General features: G+C 44.4%; 1 protein-coding gene across 1 annotated transcript in view; it reads left to right on the plus strand.

Annotated features, from left to right (window-relative positions):
- Positions 1-26197, plus strand: part of LOC124625460 (nephrin-like) — a 548360-nt gene that overhangs the window by 297120 nt on the left and 225043 nt on the right. Inside the window, exon 4 of the mRNA XM_047149172.1 lies at positions 5185-5295. Coding sequence (XP_047005128.1) covers positions 5185-5295 — 111 coding nt within the window. The remainder of the gene's footprint in view (positions 1-5184; positions 5296-26197) is intronic.

The raw sequence follows: 26197 nt of genomic DNA on the forward strand, positions 1-26197 counted from the left end.
TATTTGTAGAACAGTGTAAGCAATTCCTCAAAATAAAAAGTTGATAGTTACTGTGATACTCTATTGAAGATAGGTCTTTCAGAACAGGGAGGAAATGGTGATCGTAAGAGAAATCACTTAGTGCTACCAGATGTATCATTCTATTGCATTTATTACTAACTTTTCGCCCTCTATAATGATTTCCAAATGAGATGTAATTAAATGTATGAGCCAATAGTTTGTTATGCTCCTTTTCGAACCCAAACTCGACCAACCAGACTAAATGGTAGGAGGAAGCTATCTTAGTCAATTAGATGAATGATGAATTTGCTTACTCAGAAGTCACTGCACACATTTCTTTAGGGAGATCTCGTGTTTAATGCCTTTATTCCCGAGTTTTTGTACTAATATGCCCTGAGGTTCGTACAATGTAAGAGATCCATGGGCTGCTAGAGAGCTACACGTTTTTTACCAGCCACTCGGCGAGCAGGCTGGATTGGATTTGTGTATCTGACGGATAAGAGATCACATGTTGCCTGCTGAACGTTTCCCCACAGCTTTTACGGATCACCTTGCATACTTATGCACGTTAACCGTCCCATGGCCGCCGTAGTTCGTGGAAACTTAATTTATCCTTACTGGTGGATACCGAATGTCGACAGCGGATCGAAGAAACATGGCAGGCATGCGCTCACCGTCTGCCGGTGCACCGTACGGTTCTTTCATGGTGGCTGCAATATCCAAAACCGGCGATACGAAGAGCTCTCATAACATGTAGCAAGGAAAAAGTGAAGTGCCTCCGAGATACACTTGATTATTACACCATGGTGTTCCGTGACCTGTCCTCCACGGCCGCATCACCCGAGCGTAGAGTGGAAGTCCATTGTATTCAGGAGTGCATTTTATCGAACACGAGCCGTCTATTGGAGGGACTTTCGATACGTACTTGGTGCTTGGACCGTGTAGATGGAAAACGTATTAGCATGCATCATGTGTCCAAGGGACATGTGCGTAATCGCCTATCCTTGATCGCAGTGCTCCATGATGGTGTTGGTCGGCCCTTGACGTCACAGCAGGACATTGATGCTGGGTTTCTGGATCATTACTGCCTCCTTTTCACTGGAACGCCGACGGACAATCGGATAGGAGAAGAAATTTTGCGACATATGGAAATGGGGGTAGATGATCCGAATGCAGATGCTTTATTGGAACCCCTAACGGAAGATGACATACGTCTCTGTTCACTGTAATAAGTTTAGTGTCTGCGTTTTGCGACCGCACCGCAAAACAGTGCGATTAGTAGACGAAAGGACTTGCCTCTCTAATGGGAACCGAAAACATTTGATCGCAAGGCCACAGGTCAACCGATTCCTCCACAGGAGAACAGGTCTGATATAGTCTATACGACACTGGTGACGGCATGTGCGTCACATGACAGGAATAAGTTGTCGACCCATCTAACTTGTACACTTGGCGAATGGGTAAAAAGATTCTTCTACCTTGCCCGATTTAGGTTTTCTTGTGGATGTGATAATCACTCCCAAAAAGTGATGAAAATATAAAGAGTTTGTCACGTAAACTGCAACAAATGAATGCAACAGTTTCACAGTCGCACAGTTTTCCCTGTGCTCCGTCAAAACATTTGTTTTTAACGTTTTCAAAATTTTCGGTAAAGGTGTAGCGTCCCCATACTACGGCGCAGTTACCTCACATAGGACGGACGGATGGACAGATAATAATTGTCTGAAAATAAAAAATTAAACTTTTCACTCGAAGGTAGTCTTGAACCAAGGACCTATCGTTCCGCAGCTACTCACGCTAATCACGGGACGACTGGGCTCCTGACATTGCAAGTCCTTGATATGGCCTACCATGCACATGGACTACTCGGTTTGTATATTTTGCTTATTTTTTTCATAGTTCCACGCAACTTCTTCCTGTTTTCTCGATTGATCTGTGTTCAGTTTTTCAAGGCCTATCCACTGTGCCAACTTATAGCTAAATCTGAGGGGGGTGCGATGGGGAGGTTCCCTTGTAAGTACGGAGTAACGGCGGGTAGTTGGATCAGCATGAATAAACACCAGATTATGCGCATCGGCCGGGGGCTGGACGCTCTTCGCAGTCAGTTTACGACGGTTGACATATTGCAGTCAGCGGCGGCGAGCTTGTAAACAGACACCCAGGGTTAGACAAAGATGTGGATGCGACGATTTACTTATGATCTTTAAGGGAGTGTAAGCAGCTATGAACATTCAATATCTTGCGCCGGATGGGTACTCTAAGATGAATGTCCACATGTAGACGGCCTTGCGCTCACAACAGCGCTGTCTTCCCGTGCCTGGGCAACTGATTGAAACCTTCAAGCTCTAACATTTCCCTATATCGTTTGCCTCTTTGGCACAAGTATAGCAGCATTTCAGCATTTCAGGAGCAACAATATGGTAGTTGTAAGGTATAGACACGATCTAGTATCAAGCAGAGTCCTTAAGGCGATTTTTGAGATGGGCTCTGATAATTTAAGTGCCTATTGCACTCCAAACTCCCAGTCCGTAAACAGTTCAGCTCGTCACAAACGTTAAAGGAGATACTTACTCTCTGGGTAATTTCACGTGTTGTATTGGTTCGATTCGTGCGATCTTATTGTTTTGTTGGTATCCATGACTGAGAAGCATCTCAACAGCCTTAGCCATATCAAATACTTATTCTGTTTCCATATGCCAAAAGAGTTACATGGCTTTGGTAATAACGGTGATCACCGGCTTTATAAAACAGTAGGTTTGAATTAAATTATCGAGCAAAGTATTAGAACTGTTAAATATTGTTTTGGTGAGTCTGCTATGAGAAAAATTTTGCGAATGAAATAAGCGTTTCAGAGAAGCCCAGGATAACGTCGAGGCTCACGAGTTCCCTGGACGCTCCATCACATCATCAACAGTTCATACCTTGCGAAAAGTGGAAGAAGTAATTACAGACGATAACTGAATCATAGTCAGAGACGTTTCCGATAATTCTGTTGCATCAGTTAGCTCGCCCCCTGATTTTATCGAATTTAGTTTGTATGAAATATGGGACAACAAAATATATTACAAAACTGTTGGCTTTAGAACAAAATCAACCACAAAGTAAGTTTCTCAGAAGTCAATAAATGATGACAACAAAGTAGGACTAATGAAACGTCTTTACAGACAGAATGTTGAATTTCCGGCTTAATTGTCCCTTTCGAAGCATTATGAATTGTGAAGATCGGATAAAGCTCGAGCAAGTGCAATTAAATGTGTAGTTTATGCTCACCATTCCCTTGTATTTTATCAGCATATTATTCCATCAGTTCCAGTGACCAATAAGGATTGTTATTTACAACACCTCTTGTGTTGAGTAAAAAAAAGCGTTACAATGAATCCATAAGAACTCTATATGTTCCAGAATTAAAGAGAAACCTAAAAGGACCCTTATTTAAAAAACACAGATGAGATTAAAAACTCGCCGCTAATGGAGTTGAAAGCTGTCACAAGGAACGAGTACCAGTAGTGTTGCGAAAACTGGAATAAGCACTGGCATAATTGTATGGTTTCTAATGGGGGACTATTTTGAACAGAATAAAATTGACAAGAATAATATACAGTAGGGTGGAAAACAAAACTGAGAATCTGTTAGATGACTAACAGTTTGGCGCTAGGAAAGGTAAAGGGGCCAATGAAAGCAAGACTGAAGAAAAGTCGGATAGTTAATGGGATTTATCGATCTGGAAAAAGTGTTCGTCAGTGTAAAATGGTGCATCATGTTCGAAAATGTGAGAAGAATGCGGTACTCTATAGGAAAAGACGAGCAATATGTACATGAACGAAGATGAATCAATAAGTCTGTAAGACCAGAAACAAAATGCGAAGTGCTCGGATTAGAAAGATGCAAGTCAGTGATCCAGTCTTTCGCTCATACTGTTCAGCCTACACAACGGAGAAGCAATGAGAGAAATAAAGGTTCAAAAGTGAAATTAAAATTCAAAGTGATAGGATATCAGTGATAAGATTGGTCGACGACACTGCTATCCAAAGTGAAAGTAAAGGACTCCAAGATTTGTTGAACGCAATGAAGAATCTATCGAGCACAGAGAGTACAGAGCCTGGATGGGGAGCAAATCGAAGTAAGACGAAAGTAGTAGCAACGAGAACAGCGAGAAATTTAACATTATAATCACTATCACGAAGTAGATGAAGGCAGAAAAATAATCCATGATGGACAGAGCAAGCAGTCGAAGAAAATTTTGAAAACTTGGACTGTGGGAGAACCGGAGTTGAAGGGAATCGGAGCATTGGAAATGTGGTACTACAAACGAATGTTGAAAAATTGGGTTGAGTAATAGAGTAAGGAATGTGAAGTGTTTCCACAGAATCGACGAGCAAAGGAATATACGGAAGACACTTACACGAAGAAGAGACTGGATAACCGGACAAATATTACATCAGGGAATAACGTCCATGAACCTAGAGGAAGCTGCAGAGGTTGCAAACTGTGGAGATAAACAGAGATTGGAATACATGCAACAAGTAACTGAGAACGCAGGTTGCAGTTAGTACTATGAGATGGAAAGGTTGGTACAGGAGATAAATTCTTGCAAAATTACTTCAAGGAAACTAAAGACCGCATATTTCTTTAGTGTTTTGTTGATTTATTATTGAAACATGAATTATAACATTCGTGATGGTGGATGCGAGCTAGTAATCATTATCGTCTTCCTAGTGCTCCTCAAAAAAGCCACCCTCACCCGGGACAATATACATTTTCCTGTCTCACTCTGCTAGTATTTTAGTATCATATGTAATGTGTAAGACATATGGACGAAGTGTGACATCAGTGGCCTGTTCACTATCCCCCAAAAAGAACAGTGCTCATTTAGCTTTCCACTGATTAATACTCGCCCTCTGGAAGTCGTAGTTGTTAGTACAAAATGCAGCCCATAACTCGGCAGCCGGCAGGTGTGGATTTGCTGTTCTAGGTGCTTCAGTCTGGAACCGCCTGACCGCTACGGTCGCAGGGTCGAATCCTACCTCGGGCATGGATGTGTGTGATGTGCTTAGGTTAGTTAGGTTTAATTAGTTCTAAGTTCTAGGCGACTGATCACCTCAGCAGTTAAATCGCATAATGCTCAGAGCCATTTGAACCATTTGAACTCGGCACACGTGTGTACTGAGACGGCTGGTGTTGCAGTGCTGCCAGAGACGCCGGTGATCCTGGATCGATGGGGGCGGCGGCTCAACAAGACGCTGGGCCCGCTGCTGGAGGGCGACGACATCACCCTCAACTGCCGCGTCGTCGGGGGTGAGTAACGCCTGCCCACATGAGGCGTTTCCCTTTTCAGTATCATCGAATATTGTGCATGGCCTTTAACAATGTGGAACAACTACTAGCAGATTTGTTCTTTGCTTAGTCTTATACTACAGAGAAACACCTGCTGCAATTTGTATTTTTTTCTGGTAGGTTCGTTTTTTGCTTCATTTTTGGCTCACTGGAAAACTCTCACTATCAGACGTTTTACTTTTCCCTACGAAAATGGCATTAATCTTAATCTTCTGCTGTTTTCCATTTCTCTATGAACAATTCATTCGTCAACAAATTCAAACCTTTTCCTCCATCTAGTTCGTAAATTGGTGAATTTACTTACATTTGGGATTTTGAATTCATTAGTAAAATCAGTTTCTCTCTATCGCATTACATTTCCTAAGATTCACAGCAGAATCAAAAACAGTTATGGGGTACATTAACACAGTTAAAACAAAGAAGAAAGGCATATTCAGAACTCTAGAACTCAATATTATTTAATATGTATATATGCACATGATGCCAATAGAAGGTGTAAATTAGCTCACAACATATTTTCAATTGTTTTCGTCTTTGGCATTCGGAAAATGTCACAACGATGCTCTTCTTTTGTTTTCGTTTCATCACTAGTCGCCCGTCATTGAGAGCTTCACTGTCCTTGGTAACGGTGATCCATCGTATTTGGTGAAATCTTTCGAACTGCTCATTTCTTACAATTCGCAAATTTTATAGAAAGAAATGACGACTGGGATGTAAAAGGTGTATCTGAAGCGACATTCTATATTCCACGTTCTTGTAGGTGTCTAACAGTTCATTCACAATGGAAACAGTTATCGTCTTTATATTACACAAAAAGCTCTTCATAATTGCTCTGAAAGAGGATCAAGTAGCTAATTTTGTATTGGTGAGTTTCGTATCGAAGATTGCAAAAGCTATGAAGATAAATTTGAAAATTTTGTACTTATATGACTTTACCTAGATGCCCTGCTATATTTGCGAGGCAAAAGGGGGGGACTAAACGCTTTCCTAACAACACTTCGGTGTAAGAGATAGTACTGGATATGGAAACAATTTCAAATGTCAAATTTTTATCTTTATCACCAGCAGGACAGTCAAAATGTAGAACAAATGCCTTCTTAACTCAATCAGTTATTGGTTTCCTTTGAGATTTTCGGGTGAATTTCCCACCCACAAAAGCTTTTGGTGTGGTTTGGACAACAACGACGTTTGCCAGTTCCCATTTTTACTGTGTTTTAATCATCGTGGCTTCATACTACCTCTCACGGATACCCACACTGAGATAACAAAAACTCTCAAGACACTGTTGGGCCTAAGTAAATAATTTGAGAATAACGCCATGCTTGTTTCAGTACACATTAAATGGTAAAGACAATGTCGCACAACGGACTAGCCTGACGTCACATAAGTAAATTTGATAATCTTTATCACAACCGGCCGAAGTGGCCGTGCGGTTAAAGGCGCTGCAGTCTGGAACCGCAAGACCGCTACGGTCGCAGGTTCGAATCCTGCCTCGAGCATGGATGTTTGTGATGTCCTTAGGTTAGTTAGGTTTAACTAGTTCTAAGTTCTAGGGGCTAATGACCTCAGCAGTTGAGTCCCATAGTGCTCAGAGCCATTTGAACCATTTTATCACACCTTCCACCTTGTCAGGTATGAAGACCTTCTTGCACCAAAACTACAAAAATTAAAACATTAAGCATCCAAACAAAAGAATAGTAAACGGTGGAATACGGAAAATAAATAACAAAAAACCATTAAAACACTTTGAAAACTAGGTTCTGATGCATACCAACTGACATATGACATCCCAGATGGAAAATGGCTGTTGAGTAGTGATCTAACGGAACGTCGAGTAAGCTGACGAACAGTGTAGTATGATATATCGCGAAGATGATTCTAGACGAAGGTCTTGCACTAACCTCATCAGGGACCTCTAGCGGCAAGACTAAACATTTGATGCTACCATTTGTAGGATTCGCAAAAAGCGTAGAGGTGCATATCAAGTAGCGACTAATACGCTCGCGAGCAGCTAGTGAGCCAGTCGCGGGAAAGACTGACGGGGCAATCTCACCTGACCAGTCTCTGAGTCACATTGCTCTCAACCGCATAAACAATAACAAGAACCCAACAGTAATGTCTTCACTGCGTCCTTTTATGTCCGCTAGGGTAACCGACACCAGATGGCTCTCGGCTAGCAGCTCGTGAATCGCTGCACTTGCTGCCAAAGTGGCAACAATTGTGTACACAACTGCATGATTTCCGGAGCCAAATTCATTTACGTTTTAAATGCTACTTGGTTAACGACAGCGTGTATGGTGTATGTGTCTTTAATTTCATCGTGTAATATTTGTGAAGTGCTGCTTGAAGCTCATCGACTGAAGATTAAATTTGATTTTAGGATAAGATGATTTAATGGTGCGATGTTTGAATTCGGAAAGGTAATATCTGCTAAGAAGAATAACTTATCTCTCAAATTTTTCCCCCTATTCATAATCTAAGTTGATCATTAATATGCAGCGTGGCATGTTTTCTAAGCATTGGATGAAATTCGACTCTCCAGGAAGTTTTCAATCGTTTTTTCCTCTTTTTTAGTGTTCAGCCGTGGAGTTGGTCTGCAGCACTACGCCATTTCGTCTTGTGTATGCCTCTCTCTTCATTCTGTCATACATAACGCAACCCGTCATTTATAATCTGCTGCACGTATATCTGCGATTGTCTCCCGCGATTACTTCCCCCATCTCTTTCTGCAGTTGCTGCGTGGCCTAAGAGTTTCTGCTTGGATATCTCACCAGAGAGATATGGAAACCTGTACTCCTCACAGCACCTCTTAATTGTTAAAAATTGGAAATTTGTGGTAAGTACTATGGGACCAAACTACTGATGTCATCGGTCCCTAGGCTTATACACTACTTAATCTAACTTAATCTAACTTGCGCAAGGAAGGACTCGAACCTTCGACAGGGGGAGCCGCGCGAACCGTGGGAAGGCCCCTTAGACCGCAGGGCTACCCTGCGCGGCTCTTAATTGTTAACTCTGTTTGTCCGGCTGACCATCATGTTTCTGTAGCACCAAATCTCCAGGCCTTCTAGCCTTCTAGCCTTCTTCTCTCCTGTTCCATTAATAATCCGTAACTTCATCCAGATGGCGCTACTGACATGGAAAATTTGTATGAAGCAGAAAAAAATGCATTATTTGTGAACAAGGGAAAATCGAATTATTGATCGAGTGTCTTATGTGCACGAATCCACCAGATTTAAAATCAACGCCCAATACCGTCCATAGAAACGCTGTCATCAATATCGACTTCGCAATTCAATGTGTATTTTTTGGAGTTTCTGGGATTTTTAATAGTGTTCTTTGAGTTAAGAATTGGTTTATAGTGGTGCTGTGTTAATAATGAATTACCATTATTGTGTTCCATCTAACTTACTATATTTTTGGATATTTTTCTCAGTCGCCGAGACTTTACATCACTGAATAAATAAAATTTATTGTCAAAGTACTTCCTCTTCGTTCGTCATGCTACCCAATTCTGTCCCTGATTTTGCAAAACACATATTGAGGTAGGCTAAGTAATAATAATTGTCCTAGCAATTATAATTTTTAGCCATCAAGCTTGAGTAATGATTTAATGATCTCCTAAAACGTAAGAGTAGACATTTTCAAACAAAATTCTGGTCCCCCCCCCAGTCACAATATTAAGATCAGGAAAAATATACAAAGCGTCATCATTTTCCTACAGCACCGCCAGATGGTGGTATGTACTGTCATATTTTAGCACGAGCAAGATCTTAAACAAAAACAAAAAATGTCTACTTATTTTATGTGCGAGCTTGTATTTACCGCCTGCAAATAAATATTTTTAGTAATAAATGTGTCTAGGAAACGGAAGCATATGTACAGAATAAACGCTGCATGTGATGCAGAAATATATTTCACTCTTTTGCTGTACGGTGGGAAGCCATAACACCCATGCAACAAAAAACATCCCCGACTGCATGTAAAGTGTTATGACTGACATGAAGTCAGAGTAACTTGAATGTCACGTGGGAACAGTAAATATCGGAAGAAAAACTTCAGGCCGCATCCACCATTTGGTGTCCTGTCTACAACGTCACCGAAGGTGGTGTTGAACAGCCAGGCGGTAAGCAAATGCGGCCAGCCAGTTTTCACAGGATGCAACAGTTTTGACTATATATGTAATTAATCTGGTAAGAAGGCGTCGGTCTTCGTGCAGCCGCGCGAGCAACAGCATTGGACCGCTCAAACAGAATATACCAAGATATTATTGAAGAAGAAGGCGTACTCGCCTTACAGTTTATAAAGCAATAGACAATATTGCTATTAATACGGAGAACTACGTGGGTGCACAAGTCGTCCTGCATTGTCCATCAGTTTTCTGTGACGGAGTTCTTAATTTTACCCTAAGCAAAAGTGATGCCTTGTAGCATGGTAACGGCTGGGCATTACGCCAGTTTCCACAGCAGAAACCGTCACATCTCTTCCACGTTTTTCTTTTTGGTCCTCAGTCTTCTGACTGGTCTGATGGGCCTCGCCACGACTTCCTCTCCTGTGGGAACTTCTTCATCTCAGAGTAGCACTAGGAACCTACGTCCTCAATTATTTGCAGGATGTATTCCAATCTCTGTCTTCTTCTACAGTTTTTGCCCTCTACAGCCTCTTGGCTCCTGTACGTATTATATATTACCCGTCTCTCCCTATGGCTTACTACTATTTTTCTCAGAGTTTCGACCATCTTGCACCATTTTACATTGTGGAACGCTTTTTCCAGGTTGGCAAATCTTATGAACGTGTCTGTATTTTTCTTTAGTCTTGGACTGATTACCAACCGCAACGCCAGAATTGCCTCTCTCGTGCCTTTACCTTTTCTAAAGCCAAACTGATCTTCATGTAGCGCATCCTCTATTTTCTTTTCCATGCTTGTGCATACTGTTCTTGTCAGGAGATTGGATGAATGAGGTGTTAAGCTGATTGTAGGATAATTTTCGCACTTGTCAGCTCTAGCAGTCTTCGGAATTGTGTGGATGATATTTTTTCAAAAGTCGGATGGTATGTCGCCAAAATCATACATTCTACGCAATAATGTGAATTTATAAATTATGATGGAATGTTATCGATCCCTTCTGCCTTATTTGATCTCAAATCCTTCAAAGCTCTTTTAAATTCTGATTCTTTACTGGATTCCCTTTCTCTTCTAAATCAATTCATGTTCCTTCTTCTATCGCATCAGACAAATCATCCCCTCATAGAGGATTACAATGTATTCTTTCCACCTATCCGCTCTGTTCTCTGCACTTAGGAGTGGAATTCCCCTTGCTTTTAATGCCACTGAAGGTTGTTTCCACTTTCCTGTATGCAGAGTCAGTCCTTCCGACAGTCATTTCTTTCTGGATTTCTTCACATTATTTTTTCTTTTTTTGCGGCCATTTCGTCATAGCTTCTCCGCAGTTTCTACTTATATAATTCCTCAATGACTTTTACATCTATATTCCTGAGGTTTATTGAACATTTTTGTATCTTCTCCTTTCATCGATGAACTGAGGTATTTCTTCTGTTACCCATGGTTTCTTCGCAGGTACCTTATTCGTACATATGTTTTGTTTCCAACTTTTGTAACGGCATTTTTAGTGATGTCCATTCCTCTTCAACTATACTCCCTACTCAGCTATTGTTTATTGTTGTATCTTTAGCCTTACAGAGCTTCAAGCGTATCTCGTCATTCCTTAGTACTTCCGTATTCTACTTATTTGCGTATTGATTCTTCATGACTAATCTGTTAAGCTTCAGCCTACTCTTCATCACTACTATATTGTGATCTAAGTCTACACCTGCTCCTGGGTTTGCCTTTCAATCCAGTATCTGATTTCGGAATCTCTGTCTCACCATGACGTAATCTAACTTAAATCTTCCCGTATCATCCTGTCTTTTTCCAGGAGTAGCTCCTCCTCTTGCGGTTCTTGAACAGAGCATGCGATGTTAGTACGTGAAATATATTAAAGAACTCAATTAGTCTTTCTCCTCTCTCATTCCTTGTCCCAAGCCCAAAATCCCCTCTAACCACTTCTTCTACTCCTTCCCAACTACTGCATTCCAACTCGCTATGGCTATTAGATTTTCATCTCCGTTTATGCACTGTATTACCCTTTCAATATCCTCGTAAGCTTTCTCTGTCTCTTCCTGTTCAGCTTGCGACGTCGGCATATATACCTGAACTATCGTTGTCGGTTATGGTTTTCTGTCGATTCTGATAAGAAGAACTATCACTTAACTATTAACAGTAATACATTCTCTGTCCTTCCTTCCTACTCATGTCGAATCCTACTCCCGTTACAACATTTTCTGCTGCTGCTGTATTACTCTATACTCATCTGACCAGAAATTGTTGTCTTATTTCCATTTGACTTCACTAAGCTCTACTACATCTAGATATAGCCTTGTCATTTCCCTCTTCAGATTTTATACTTTTCCCTATCACTGCAAGCTACTGACATTCTACGCTCCAACTCGTAGAACATTATTCTTTTTTAATTATTCAATCTTTTCCTGATGGTCACCTCTCCTAAAGCAGTCCCCTCACGAAGATGCGAATGGGGTACTATTCCGGAATCTTTTGCTAATGCAGAGATCATGATGCCTCATTTTCAATTACTGGCCACATGTCTTGTGGGTACACGTTACGTGTCCTTAAGGCAGTGGTTTCCATCGCCTTCTGCATCTTAATGCCCTTAATCATTGCCGATTCGTAGTCTTTAGGGGCAGTTTCCGACCCCTTGGACTATAGAGTGCCCTGAACCTCTATCCGCTCCTCCACTCTCTTTGATAAGTCCGTTGGCAAAATGAGGGTGACTTCTTACGCCGCAAGTCTTCGGCCACCAATGCTATCTCCTCCACACAGCCAGTTATTTGTTCCCCAGTGTTCAGTGGGATTCTCAATAAGCCTCTCGCCCATTATGGTAGAACTAGTGGTCTGTCATTCATTCATAGGGTCTATACCCACAGAATCTGAAGCAGAGTGTAGACGTATGTGTTCATCGTTTACATGCAAATAATTAATGGAAATCCAGAAAAGCGAATTTCCTTTAACATTGACGGCCTTGCATTTACACTACTGGTCCTTAAAATTGCTATACCAAGAAGAAATGCAGATGATAAACGCGTATTCATTGAACATATATATTATACTAGACCTACATGTGATTATATTTTCACGCAATTTGGGTGCATAGATCCTGAGAAATCAGTACCCAGAACAACCACCTCTGGCCGTAATAACGGCCTTGATACGCCTGCGCATTGAGTCAAACAGAGCTTGGATGGCGTGTACAGATACAGCTGCCCATGCAGCTTCAACACGATACCACAGTTCATCAAGAGTAGTGACTGGCGTATTGTGACGAGCCAGTTGCTCAGCCACCATTGACCTGATGTTTTCAGTTTGTGAGAGATCTGGAGAATGTGCTCGCCAGGGCAGCAGTCGAACATTTTCTGTATCTAGAAAGGCCCGTACAGAACCTTCAACATATGGTCGTGCATTATCCTGCTAAAATGTAGCGTTTCTCAGCGATCGAATTAAGGGTAGAGACACGGGTCTTAACACATCTGAAATGTAACGTCCACTATTCATCGTGCCGTCAGTGCGAACAAGAGGTGACCGAGACGTGTAACCAGTGGCACCCCATACCATTACGCCGGATGATACGCCAGTATTGCGATGACGAATACACGCTTCCAATGTGCGTTCACTGCGATGTCGCCAAACACGTGTGCGACCATCATGATGCTGTAAACAGAACCTGGATTCATCTGAAATAAATGACCTTTTGCCATTCGTACACCCAGTTTCGTCGTTGAGTACACCATTGCAGGCACTCCTGTCTGTGATGCAGCGTCAAGGGTAACTTCAGCCATGGTCTCCGGGCTGATAGTCAATGCTGCTGCAAACGTCATCGAACTGTTCGTGCAGATGGTTGTCTTGCAAACGTCCCCATCTGTTGACTCAGTGATCGAGATGTGGCTGCACGATCCGTTACAGCCATGCGGATAAAATGCCAGTCATGTCGGCTGCTAGTGATACGAGGCCGCTGGGATCCAGCATGGCGTTCCGTATCACTCTCCTGAACCCACCTATTCCATATTCTGCTAAAAGTAATTGCATCTCGACCAACGCGAGGAGCAATGTCGCGATACGATAAACCGATCTCGCGATAGGCTACAATCAGACCTTTATCAAAGTCGGAAACGTGATAGTACGCATTTCTCCTCCTTACACGAGGCATCACAACAACGTTTCACCAGGCAACGCCGGTCAACTGCTGTTTGTGTATGAGAAATCGGTTGGAAACTTTCCTCATGTCAGCACGATGTAGGTGTCGCCACCGGCGCCATCTTGTGTGAATGCTCTGAAAAGCTAATCACTTGCATATCACAGCATCTTCTTCCTGTCGGTTACATTTCGCGCCTGTAGCACGTCATCTTCGTGGTGTAGCAATTTTAACGGCCAGTAGTGTAGCTTCATCCAAATTTATTTTGATTCATATATCTCTGTGTTATTCATTGCGATTAACATTTTCAGTGACATTGTTCTCAGTTTCCTGCCAACTGCGCAAGATGTCTGAAATCGTGAGAAAAATAGGAGTAGGCTATACGGAATGACGGGTGATATACAATATGACGAAGAATCAAGGGGGAACAATAAGAATGACCAAGAGTACAGATTATTAAGGCTGTGCGAAAGTAACCTACTGTTTATCCCCTATTTCTTAATTTCAACATCGAAGAACAAATGGCAACAGTAAGACAAAGCTTGGAGAGTGCGATTAAAGTTCTGGGAGAAAAGATGTCAATTATGAGATTCCCTGATAACATTTTCTATCCTCAATGAATGTAAGGAAGAGAAAGGAATCTGCTCAATGGAATGACCAGACTGCACTGAAAGTAAACTTAAGAAAAATGAAAATATTGGGGAATGGTATAAATGAAATTAGCTATAAACTTAACGTCAAAGTTGGTAACCATTATGTAGACGACAAGAAAGAATTCTGCTACCTTGCAAGCAAGATAATCTGATGAATTAGACAAAGACGACATAAAAACCGTAACAGCACCGACAAAGAAGGCCTTACTGACCAATCGAATTCTGTTAGTATGGAAAACAGACCTTAATTTGGAGATGAAATTTCCAAGAATGTACGGTTGAAGCACAGCCAGATGTGGTACGGAGCATAGTTTTTGTGATAGTGAGTCATGGACTGTTGGAAAACAAGAGAAGAATGGAATCGAAGCGTTTGAGATTATTATTGAAGTACGCTGAAAATTAGGTGGACTGATAAGATTAGGAATGAGGGTGTTCTCTGTAGAATCAAATGGTTCAAATGGCTCTGAACGCCATGGGACCTAACATCTGAGGTCATCAGTCCCCTAGAACATAGAACTAATTAAACCAAAGTAACCTAAGGACACCATACACATCCATGCCCGAGGCAAGATTCAAACCTGCGACCATAGCGGTCGCGCGTTTCCAGACTGAAGTGCCTAGAACCGCTCGGCCACAACTGATGGCTATGTAGAATCAACGAAGAGAAAAACATATGGAAAACACTGGCATGATGAAAGGATTGGATGACAGGACATAGGCTAAGACATCAGGGAATATCTTCCATGCTGCTACACGGGATACAGAGAATATAACTGAAGAAGAAGGCCTGATTACCGATTTAATGGCACTAAGTTCGCAAGTCTGCAGCACCATAAACATCTGAATAATTTTGTTGATTTCAATCTTGCCATGTCATATGTATAGTTGAGACCAGCAACTCATTTATTTGTCGTCGTTTTCGTATTTTAGCACAATTCACTTCATTTCTTTTACCACACTTTTGTCTCGAGTTGCCGTAACCTATTAATTGGACTCAAACATTTTCTGTTCATCAGTTTATTAGAAGTGTGCTCTTGAAATGCATCCAATACTAGAGAACAGGGTGATCAACTCTTTATACAAGAAAGGATCTCCGCCATTGCCCCTCTGAAATATACTATACAAACGCAAGGAGAAGTCACAACAGCTCATCGGCATGGAGTTGGCGCCGACAGTATGGGCCGAACTGCCAACATTGGCCGTCGTATCACACTTACAATGAGACTTGATGTTTGCCCTAGGACTTCACGGCTCGTTTTGTGCATTCGCCCAACGCACTTTACACTTAACGTGTCTGTTATTCCTCTGACAGCGTACATCCTGTAGAGCGTTGTTGTACTTTTTCTTTTGCCATTGGAGCTATTTCCACCTTAGTTCTACAGCTAGGTGGTCAGAAGACTTGGCTAAGTATTATCCTGTTTTACCATTTCCAAAGTACCTAATAAACCAAATTCTTTTGCTTCCCACTGAACGTCATATGTCTGCCTGATGTGGAAGATAAAAACGATTTCGAAATTTGGTGTTGAGTTTCTTCACTTCACGCAATGGTTAGATTATTGTGCCACCTCCTGAGCTACTGGCTGAGTCAACATCTAATCTTCACTTAAAAGTTCGAATCACTTACGATGAATTTATATGCTTGTCTATTTTTGATCAAGGTTAGGTTTCAATCTTTCTTCTAATCAATCAAGTCGATGTTCCGCACTACATTTCCATTAGCCCAACATTACTTCGGAGCAGAATTCGCTAACGCACGCCTCCACAGTGTGACGCTCGACCCTGATGTAGCCAATTCGATTCATGGTAACAGAAGAAATTTTCCCCATCAATATTTGGTCCACAAGGAAAGGAAAGGTAGCGGCGTGAGAACCTAGCGACAAGAAGTTTTTATTCTCTCGTGGATATAACTATAAAGCTCTTGTTAATGTGTCAGGATTGGCGAAGAAGGGGAAGCAGTAGGCACCTGTTGAGGTGATGTAGTTAAACATTTTGTGATAGACATGACGGTTTATTTGAGTAAAAAGTGGTTGAAGGCAGGCTAGAGAAGCCGCCGAAACTGAATGGGCTGCTACCCAAGAGAGCAGGAGGGGAGAGCGTCTAACCGGGTCGGAAGCTGCCAACAGAAGAGAACAGATGGCCTGTCCGTTCCCGGCGGCTGGTTGCAGCTCCACTCCCACGTGACCACCACCAAACCTCCCTATTGGACAGCCAAATTCTAGATGCGCGGTTCGGTAGCGTTACCTCATCAGTAACAAGTGAGGTTAGCTGCTGATGGGTCAACACTTGGGTTTAGAAATGGTTCTGTCCGGTATAATGCAACGTGACTTACGAACTGAAGGCAATGGCGAACATCAAGTGAAATATAAAAAAATTAAATTTGTATAATATTACATTCATTCAGTAACGGCCCCTCTGCAGGAGTGAAGAATGGATAGGCAAATTGACACTTACTATGGGGCTCCTGCGAAGGACAGCCTTACATAATTTTTGGAAACACATTCTTGATTTTTTTTTTTAATTTTGCATTTTTGCTTAGGAAAAATGTTGAAAGGATGACAATATTTTTCGTATTACTACATTGTGTGACAAAATTTCGATGACTGCGGATGGTGCAGCGGTGTTGTGAGGCGCTGCGAGTGGCAGCGCAAGGTTGGGCGATCAGCTGTTGGCGCTGGCAGCGGCGGAGGTCGATGGTCGCGGCGGGCAGTGGCGGGCTGCAACTTCCGCCAGAGTGTATAAGTGTGGGGGTTCCGGAAGGGGCGAAGAACAGATCACAAGGGGAGAAGGGGATTAGCAGTTTTGCATTACTTCAAACACATACGGTGATTCACTTTGTTGCTTATTCCTGAAGGAGGGCCATGCCTTTTCTTTTTGGAGGTCTTTTATTTATTTATTATTCGTTTTCTACTCACATGGTACTCAGACAATGATAATTTTGCACTAGACTGCAGGAACATTCCTGTTCCCATTACAATAACTTAAGAATAATATTCCCAGGAGGCTGCTGTTCAGGGACAGCAGGGAGGGGTGACCGAAGTCGCGCAGCAAGTCATTTCCTGAAAGCTAGCCATAGCAATAAACAAATAGGAAAGAGTATACGACTGAAATACTGGTGGTTGTGCCAATCCGTGATATGCGCCGTGGCATGGTCTAGCGTGATCTGCCCTGAATCTTTGTTTACCGGGTTGCTTAAAGATTTGATCGGCTGGGAATGTGATTGGAGAGAAATGGCCAGTTGTCAGGCGACAGCAGTACCATCGGTTTCTCTGGCAGATACCCCATGAGAGGGACGAGTCACACGTTATGGGCGTAAGTGTGCAAACACTTCCTCGTTGGTAGTAGTCATATCGCAGTGGGGGCTATTAAATAATAAACCGCTACCACTGAGTGGCACACGATAGGGCTGGGTTGCTCAGAGGTACACTTAACACACGATAGTGGCTGTTACTGGTTAGGGTACGGTGAATGAAATGCTGTTGCCTATCGCAACGAACTGGGATTCAGTTATTGGTACAAACAGATGGCTACAGAGGGGGGTCGCTTGCTCATTGACAAACAACGCGACTTTGCACGCTTTTTTATGAGTGCGAACGGTAAGTGTTGAACACATGTAGCACTTCCCATGCTGGCGGCTTTGCAAGGCGCGCTCGGATAGGACAGAATGAGTCCAGCGGTTCTTACTGATACCAAGGATTTTGCGGGTTTTTCACATAACGTGAACTAGCTAGTTTGGAGGTGGGGCATCTTGTTGCCCGGTACTATGAAAGTCACATAGCCTCGACAGTAGGAATTGTTAGTGTGGGAGGACAGTTTTTTTTTTGTTTTGGTTTTAGGGCGCAAAACTGCTACGGTCACCAGCGCCCGGTCTGCGACTTAGGAAACGGCAAAAAATGAAAATGGAAGGCAGCAGCAATGGGAACGAAACTCAAAAAATTGGAGAAACTAAAATCAGAAGGAAAGCTTAAAAATTCACTACAGAAAGGGGTTGGTTGTCCCCAAAAAGAGCCTCAAATGACCGACGTCATCTCACCGGCACTAATAAACTCGAGAACGCGAGCGGCCGAGCGCGCGTCATCCGCCAAAACGGACGATATATCAGGCGACAGTTGTAGACGGGCGCGTAACGGAGTAAAATAGAGGCATTCAATTAAAGGGTGTCTTACCGTCCACAGCTGAGAGCAGTGGTGACAGAGTGGGGGAGGATCGCCGCTTAAAAGATGTCGATGGCTAAAAAGACAGTGCCCTATCCGGAGTCTAGTTAATATTACCTCCTCCCGACGACGCGTTCGGGAGGAAGAGGTCCAAGAACGGGGAAGAGCTTTCACGTCCCGCAATTTATTATGGGGATGTGTCGACCAATGTGCGTGCCATAAAAGAACAACACGACGACATAAAACTCTCCGTAGACCGGCGAAGGGAATCGATCGAATAGCTGGCCGAAGAAGAGAGACTGCAGCCTTGGCCGCTATATCGGCCGCCTCCTTGCCACAGATACCAACGTGTCCTGGGAGCCAGAGGAAAGCCACAGAGACGCCCCCAAATGGAGCAAGCGGAGGCAGTCCTGAATCCGGTGGACCAGAGGGTGGACAGGGTACAGAGCTTGGAGACTGAGGAGAGAGCTGAGAGAATCTGAACAGATAACATACTGTATCCACTGATGGCGGCGGATGTAGTGGACAGCCTGGAGAACAGTATAACAGTATAAACCGAACACTGGTTGGGAAGCCGAAATCGATATGGGGCGTCGCCACCACTATAGGCACTCCCTACACCTAACGATGTTTAGGAGCCATCCGTGTAAATAAATGTGGCTTCCTTCATTTGTGCACAGAGAGCAGCAAATGCCCGACGATAAACAAGTGAAGGGCTACCATCCTTTGGAAATCGACAAGGGTCACGGAGCAGGCAGATCCGGGGACGGAGCCAAGGCGTTGCTGTACACCAAGTTGTCAAGAAAGTTTTAGGAAAGCGGAAGGTAAGAGAATGGAGCAGTTGACGGAAGCGGACTCCCGGTGGTAGTAGGGAGGAAGGGCGGCCTCCATACCCTACATCCAAGGAGGCGTCGAAAAAATTGTCATGGCCTGGATTAGCAGGCATGGAAGACAGATGGCTAGCATAACGACTCAGAAGGACAGCTCGCCGATTGGACAGCGGAGGTTCAGCAGTCTCAGCATAAAGGCTTTCCACAGAGTTGGTGTAAAAAGCTCCAGACACTAAACGTAATCCACGGTGGTGGATACAGTCGAGACGCCGAAGAATAGACGGCCGAGCAGAGGAGTAAACTATGCTTCCATAGTCCAATTTCGAGCACACTAAGGCGCGATAGAGGCGGAGAAGGACCACTCGGACCGCTCCCCAGGAGGTACCATTCAGGACACGGAGGGTGTTGAGGGATCGCAGACAGCGAGCCGGAAGATTGGAAACGTGGGAGGACCAGCACAGTTTTCCGTCAAACATAAGACCCAAGAATTTAGCGACGTCCGAAAACGGAAGGTTGACAGGTCCTAGATGTAAGGAGGGTGGAAGAAACTCCTTACGTCGCCAAAAATTAACACAAACGGTCTTACTGGGTGAAAAACGGAAGCCGGTTTCGATGCTCCAAGAGTGGAGGCGATCGAGACATCCTTGAAGACGTCGTTCAAGAAGGCTGGTCCGTTGAAAGCTGTAGTAGATCCCAAAATCGTCCACAAAGAGGGAGCCCGAGACAACAGGAAGGAGACAATCCATAATCGGATTTATGGCAATGGCAAACAGTACAACACTCAGCACGGAGCTCTGGGGTACCCCGTTTTCTTGGGAGAAAGTACGGGAGAGAGTGGTGTTCACCCGCACTCTAAATGTGCGCTCTGCCATAAATTCGTGAAGAAAAAGGGGGAGCCGACCTCGAAAGCCCCAAGAAAACAGTGTGCGGAGGATGCCTGTCCTCCAACAGGTATCGTATGCTCTCTCCAGATCAAAAAATATTGCTACTGTTTGGCGTTTCCGGAGAAAATTGTTCATGATATACGTGGAGAGAGCAACAAGATGGTCAACTGCAGAACGATGCTTTCGGAAACCGCATTGGGCAGGTGTTAAAAGACTGCGGGATTCCAGCCACCAAGCTAAACGGCAATTCACCATACACTCCAAAACCTTACATACACTACTCGTGAGAGGAATGGGGCGATAGCTAGAGGGGAGATGTTTGTCCTTTCCAGGTTTCGGAACAGGAACGACAATAGCTTCCATCGTCTGGGAAAAGTACTGTCGATCCAAATTCGATTATAAAGGCGAAGGAGGTAACGCAGACTATGCTATGTTAAATGCAGCAACATTTGGATGTGGATACCATCCGGTCCTGGGGCGGAGGAGCGAGAAGAAGAGAGTGCATGTTGGAGTTCCCTCATGGAGAAAACAGTATTGTAGCTTTCGTGATTTTGAGAGGAGAAAGCAAGAGGTCGCACTTCCGCTGCACGTTTCTTCGGGAGAAACGCTGGCGGGTAATTTTAAGAGCTCGAAATCTCAGCAAAGTGTTGACAAAATGAGTGAGAAATTGCGACGGGGTCCACTAATGTATTATGCGACCGTGAGCCCAGAGACCGGGGAGAAACTAGGCACGACTGAGAACCGTCGAATCCGACTCCAAACTTCCGAGAAAGGAGTGAAGGAGTTAAATGAGCTAGTAAAGAACTTCCAGCTTTCCTTCTTGCTATCGCGGATGACGCGACGGCATCGCGCTCTGAACTGCTTATAGCGGATACAGTTGCCCAAAGCGGGATGGTGGCGGAAAACGCGAAGAGCACATCGCCGCTCACGTATTGCGTCACGGCATGCCGCGTTCCACCAAGGAACTGGGGGGCGCCGGGGCATTGCGGAGGTGCGTGGTAGTGAACGTTCCGCAGCTGTAAGAATAACGTCCGTAATATGTGTGACCTCATCGTCGACGCTAGGAAAGTGATGGTCATCGAATGTCGCTAAGGACGAAAAAAGTGTCCAATCGGCTTCGCCAAACTTCCAGTGTCGCGGGCGCATATATCGCTGTTGAGGCTGCAGTCTAAGGACACATGGAAAGTGGTCACTCGAGTGTGTATCATCAAGGGCGAACCATTCGAAGCGCCGAGCTAGCGGAACAGTACCGACCGAAAGGTCCAAATGAGAGAAATTTGTCGTGGAGGCAGACAAAAATGTAGGGTCCCCAGTGTTGAGGCAAACTAGATCCGCTTGGTGGAAGACGTCTAGCAATAGTGAGCCACGCGGACAAGAATGTGGAGATCCCCAAAGCGGGTGGTGGGCATTGAAGTCCCCAACCAGCAAATAGAGGGGTGGAAGCTGACCAAAAAGGTGAAGGAGATCAGCTCGTGCCATTGGTGTGGACGATGGAATGTATACAGTACAAAGAGAAAAGTTATATCCAGAAAGGGAAAGACGGACAGCGACAGCTTGGAAGGAAGTGTTTAAGGGGATTGGGTGATAATGGAGAGTATCATGGAGAAGAATCATGAGTCCTCCATGTGCTTGAGTGCCTTCAACAGAGGCGAGATCAAATCGGACAGACTGAAAATGGGGGAGAACAAAGCAGTCATGGGGACGCAGCTTTGTTTCTTGAAGACAGAAGATGACCGGCGAGTAGGATCGTAAGAGGATCGACAATTCATCCAGATTGGCTCGAATGCCGCGGATATTCCAGTGGATAATCGACATAGGGTGAACAGAAAATGGAGGAATGTGACCAACGTTGCCGTTAACTCAACGACTGTTCAGGGCTTGCGACCGACAGCATGGAATGGCATTCAGTCGAAGGCAGAAGATCCTGATCCATAGGTTGTTCAGGAGCAGCTCCTGCCACCAGCGATCGGCCGGTTGATCGGCCGCCAGCAGTGCGCCTCGGCGACACAGAAGGCGGCCGAGGGCGATTACCGCCAGGTGGTGCTGTAGATGAGACACGCCTTGGCGGAGAAGGAGATGAACTGGGTTTCTTACTAGCCTTCTTGGAAACATGATGTTTAGATGAAGGAGGAACCGATGGTTGTGAAGTTGGGGTATGTAAAAAATCTTCACGAGTATGCTCTTTTTTCGAAGTCTTGGTGTCTGACTTTTGGGCTCGCGATTTAGCAGAACCCGATGAAGGGTGAGCCATAGAGTGGGCAGGCGAAAGTGGGGAGGTTGAACGGGCGATCTTTGCGCTGGCCGATTTGACGACCGTGGCACTAAAGGTAAGGTCACAAGTCTGCGTGGCCGCCTCCTTTGTTGGCCGAGGAGAGGCAAGGACAGTGCTGTATTTTCCTGTCTGAGGCACGGTGGGCTGTCGACTGGCGAATAATTTTCGAGCAGCAAAGGTCGACACCATATCCTTCACTCTGATTTCCTGAATGAGCTTTTCGTCTTTAAAAGTGAGGCAATCTCGAGAGGAAGCAGCGTGGTCACCCATACAGTTGATGCAACGTGGGGATGGAGGAGGACAAGCACCCTCATGGGCATCCTTGCCAAACAATACATTTGGCCGGATTGGAACAGGACTGGCTGGTATGATTGAACCGCTGACACCGATAGCAACGCGTAGGGTTTGGGATGTAAGGGCGAACGGAAATTATCTCATAGCCTGCTTTTATTTTCGATGGGAGTTGAACTTTGTCAAATGTCAAGAAGACAGTACGGATGGAATGATGTTCGTGTCAACCCTTTTCATGACTATGAACAGCCGTTACGCCCTGGTCAGACAGGTAGTGTTGAATTTCCTCGTCGGACAATCCGTCGAGGGAGCGTCTATAAACGACCCCACGTGATGAACTTAAAGTACGGTGCGTTTCCACCCGGACAGGGAAGGTGTGTAACAGTGAAGTACGCAGCAATTTTTGTGCCTGGAGGGCACTGACAATTTCTAACAACAAGGTGCCATTTCATAATCTGCAACAAGACTTTACAGGACCTGCAATTGCGTCGACACCTTTCTGAATAATGAAAGGGTTGACCGTGGAGAAGTCGCGACCTTCGTCAGACCGAGAAAGAACAAGGAACTGTGGCAACGATGGAAGGACTGTCTGTGGCTGAGACTCATTGAACTTACGCTTGTGAGCTGACATAGTAGAAGATGAGGAAACCAATGCGAAAGTATCCCCCATGATTACCGGCGTCTCCGATGGCGCGCTCCTTCCTTGTGGGGGCCCTCTCTGAGGGCACTCCCACCTTAGGTGATTGTTCACACCTCAGGTCACACCTCCCGACAAACGGATGGAGGGACCAATGGGCACTTTTGGAAGGTATCAACTCGGGTTATCACCCCTCCCTGGTCCTGGCCGTTACCAGGGGGTACATACGTGTCCTACCTGTCTACCCAGGGCGGGGAATTATGTTTTACCCAGTCACCGGATACGCATGGAAATGCGTGGGTCGGCCTTCAGACACGCACAGGGAGGAAAAAAGAGGAAGGGAAAGGAAAGAAGAGAGGTCTCAAACGCCGCAGCAGAGAAAAGGGCAAAGAGAAGCGGTAAGGAAAAGAGAAGGACAAGGGAAGGACGAAGACTTGCAAGCAGAGAAAGCTAAGAATTTGTTACAGTTTCGAGCGTCCGTCTCCAGACATAGGCACAAAACATACTCCCAGAGGGGGAGAAAGGGAAGGAAAGAGGCGGTGGTGAGGGGGGGGGGTGAAGATGGGGGATGAGGAAGGATGCGTAAAGGAAAGGTATGCAGCCCGGAAAGGAAGGAAGGCCATATTAGCTCGGGGTCCCGTGCTCGCTATGCACGTATCCACAAAAGAGTTGTTGACCCCCTGGGGGGGGTGGGAGGACGGTGTCAAACATTCGGGGCTAATAGTGTGTGAATGTGCATTTGTGTTGTTGGGTGTGAAAACAGCTCTGCTTAACCTCCACGCCAGGAAAAAGGAAGAGGGAAGCAGGCAGTTTCTCCACTAGACAGAACGTCAGACCTGAGGAGGCAAGAGTGGCTGTTTTCATTTCATCACTAAATAAATCGATCACAAGGGGGTATGAACGAGGAAAACAATACAAAAGGTATCCGTACGTGAGGTTTCCCCTTCGCCTTCCCTCTGGGAGAGGGGGGGAGTACTATTGGCTACCGACCAGGGTACAGACGAAGGCGGCCTCGTCGTGATGTGTCAGTGAGGCATAGATGGAAGGGATAGGTAGGCGATCAATTTATAAAAGGGAAAACTGGAAGAGTAACCCAATCACCTCGGCATTCTGTGGGCGCTAACTGCACCGTGTAAGGCACATGGCTCTGGACGATGGAGGTACAAAGTAACGGTTGAAGTTGGAACGAATGGACGAGCGACTCAGAGTAATGGTAGTAATCCAGTGCAATGCATGGGCGACGGAGGAACTGTGCTCTGTCTCCATAGGGGCGATTTCGTCTCGTGGGGGTTAACTACTACAAAATTCGCAAAATCCATGAAGTAACAGCGTGAGTTACGAAAAAAGGGGGGCGCGAACTACTGCGACATTGTGCAATAAAAACTTTTATTCGGAAGTCTCTCGCTAACTTTATTTCTAACAAGATAACGCATTCCTGCGCTAGGGTGACGTCACGTCATGGGTGCTAATCATCAACAATCTAGTGCTTATTTCAGTGGGTGCTTCTATCTTATTACGCCATGGGTGTATTTGAATAAACAAATGGGTGTCTCCCACTTGCTAAACACGCGGTGGAACTCTGTATCCAAACGGTAGCAGTGCCGATTTCCGTGCTTGCTTGTAACATCTCCATCACCAAATTACTTCATACAAAGTAGGGTGAACAACAATGAAACTTGTGTTCGTCTGGGTGAACTCTTGAATGTTCAAAACGCACATGGGGTTCGAACTACAAATCTTCACTTACTTGGGTGAAACTTATTTAGTTTTATCTTATCACAAAATCAATTTCGCCTACCGCTTTACAGCGAGAGGGTAGCGCACTTCTCAACTTGAGGAGCGCATTCGACTCTTCTCCACTGAGTATTTCAGATAACTCGGATTCTTCCTTTCTTTTAAACATACCAGCCTGGCTCTGGGCACGAACATGGTGCATAATGGGATTCCGGAATCTCTAACTCACAAAATCGTGTATCACGACTGAAGGGGGATCCTACATAATGGGAGTACTGCTGTAGTGCAACATCTCTAGAATCCAGGCCTGTGGTGGGCCTTTACATACTGGGGTCATAAATATAAAATACAAGTGCATATTGTACAAAACACGTGGCATAAATTATAAAAATACGTACATGGTGTAACATATAGCGTATGGCAAGGGCTTTGCTGCTCAGCAAAATGGCTGTGAAATGCTTAAACGCAGCATAAAATCATAAAGGGAGAAAAAAATACAAGTTATTGGGTATCAAATATTAATAACCTAGCAACTGGCATCACATAGTGGGTCGGACATTGCTCAACACCTTTTATCATATAAAATGCGCATAATACTCAGCCTTCTGGTTTACGATGTTCTGGGTGGGGAAGAAGGTTAAGCACCGTTTACTGGTGAGGTGTACTTCTTTTAGTGTTCTGGTGGTGTATCATGTTGTAGTGACGGGACGGACTTACCTGTAATTAATTTTTCTTGTTGGCTATGGTCAAGGATCGAAGCCTGTTTCTCTTGGGTCGAGTCCTCTCTCCTAATACCTGTAAAGCTATCGGGAGTATAAAGGGGATAACGCGATAATCGATTTTCATAAGCCTTATGTTCGAAGTGCAGGGTATAGTGAATAGGTATAATATATTTAATTCTCGGTATTAATTCTTAAATTTTTCTATTTGGGGGCTCTCTTATGGATGATAAGAATTTGTAGGGTACCGCCAAAACTGAGTGGTAAAACAATTTATCAAGCTCGGTACGTGGTGAAGCAGGTAGCGTTATAAAACTGGCAAGAGGCACAAGAAGGCGGAGGCAGGTTCCAGCTGAGATAGCAGAGCAGCTGCACAGTGCATGTAGCACGCCATGGCCACAGCTCCGGCATGTTCTAAGTGAAAGTTT

The sequence above is a fragment of the Schistocerca americana genome, chromosome 1 (genome assembly GCF_021461395.2).
Source record: "Schistocerca americana isolate TAMUIC-IGC-003095 chromosome 1, iqSchAmer2.1, whole genome shotgun sequence".
In the NCBI taxonomy this organism is placed as follows: Eukaryota; Metazoa; Arthropoda; class Insecta; order Orthoptera; family Acrididae; genus Schistocerca; species Schistocerca americana.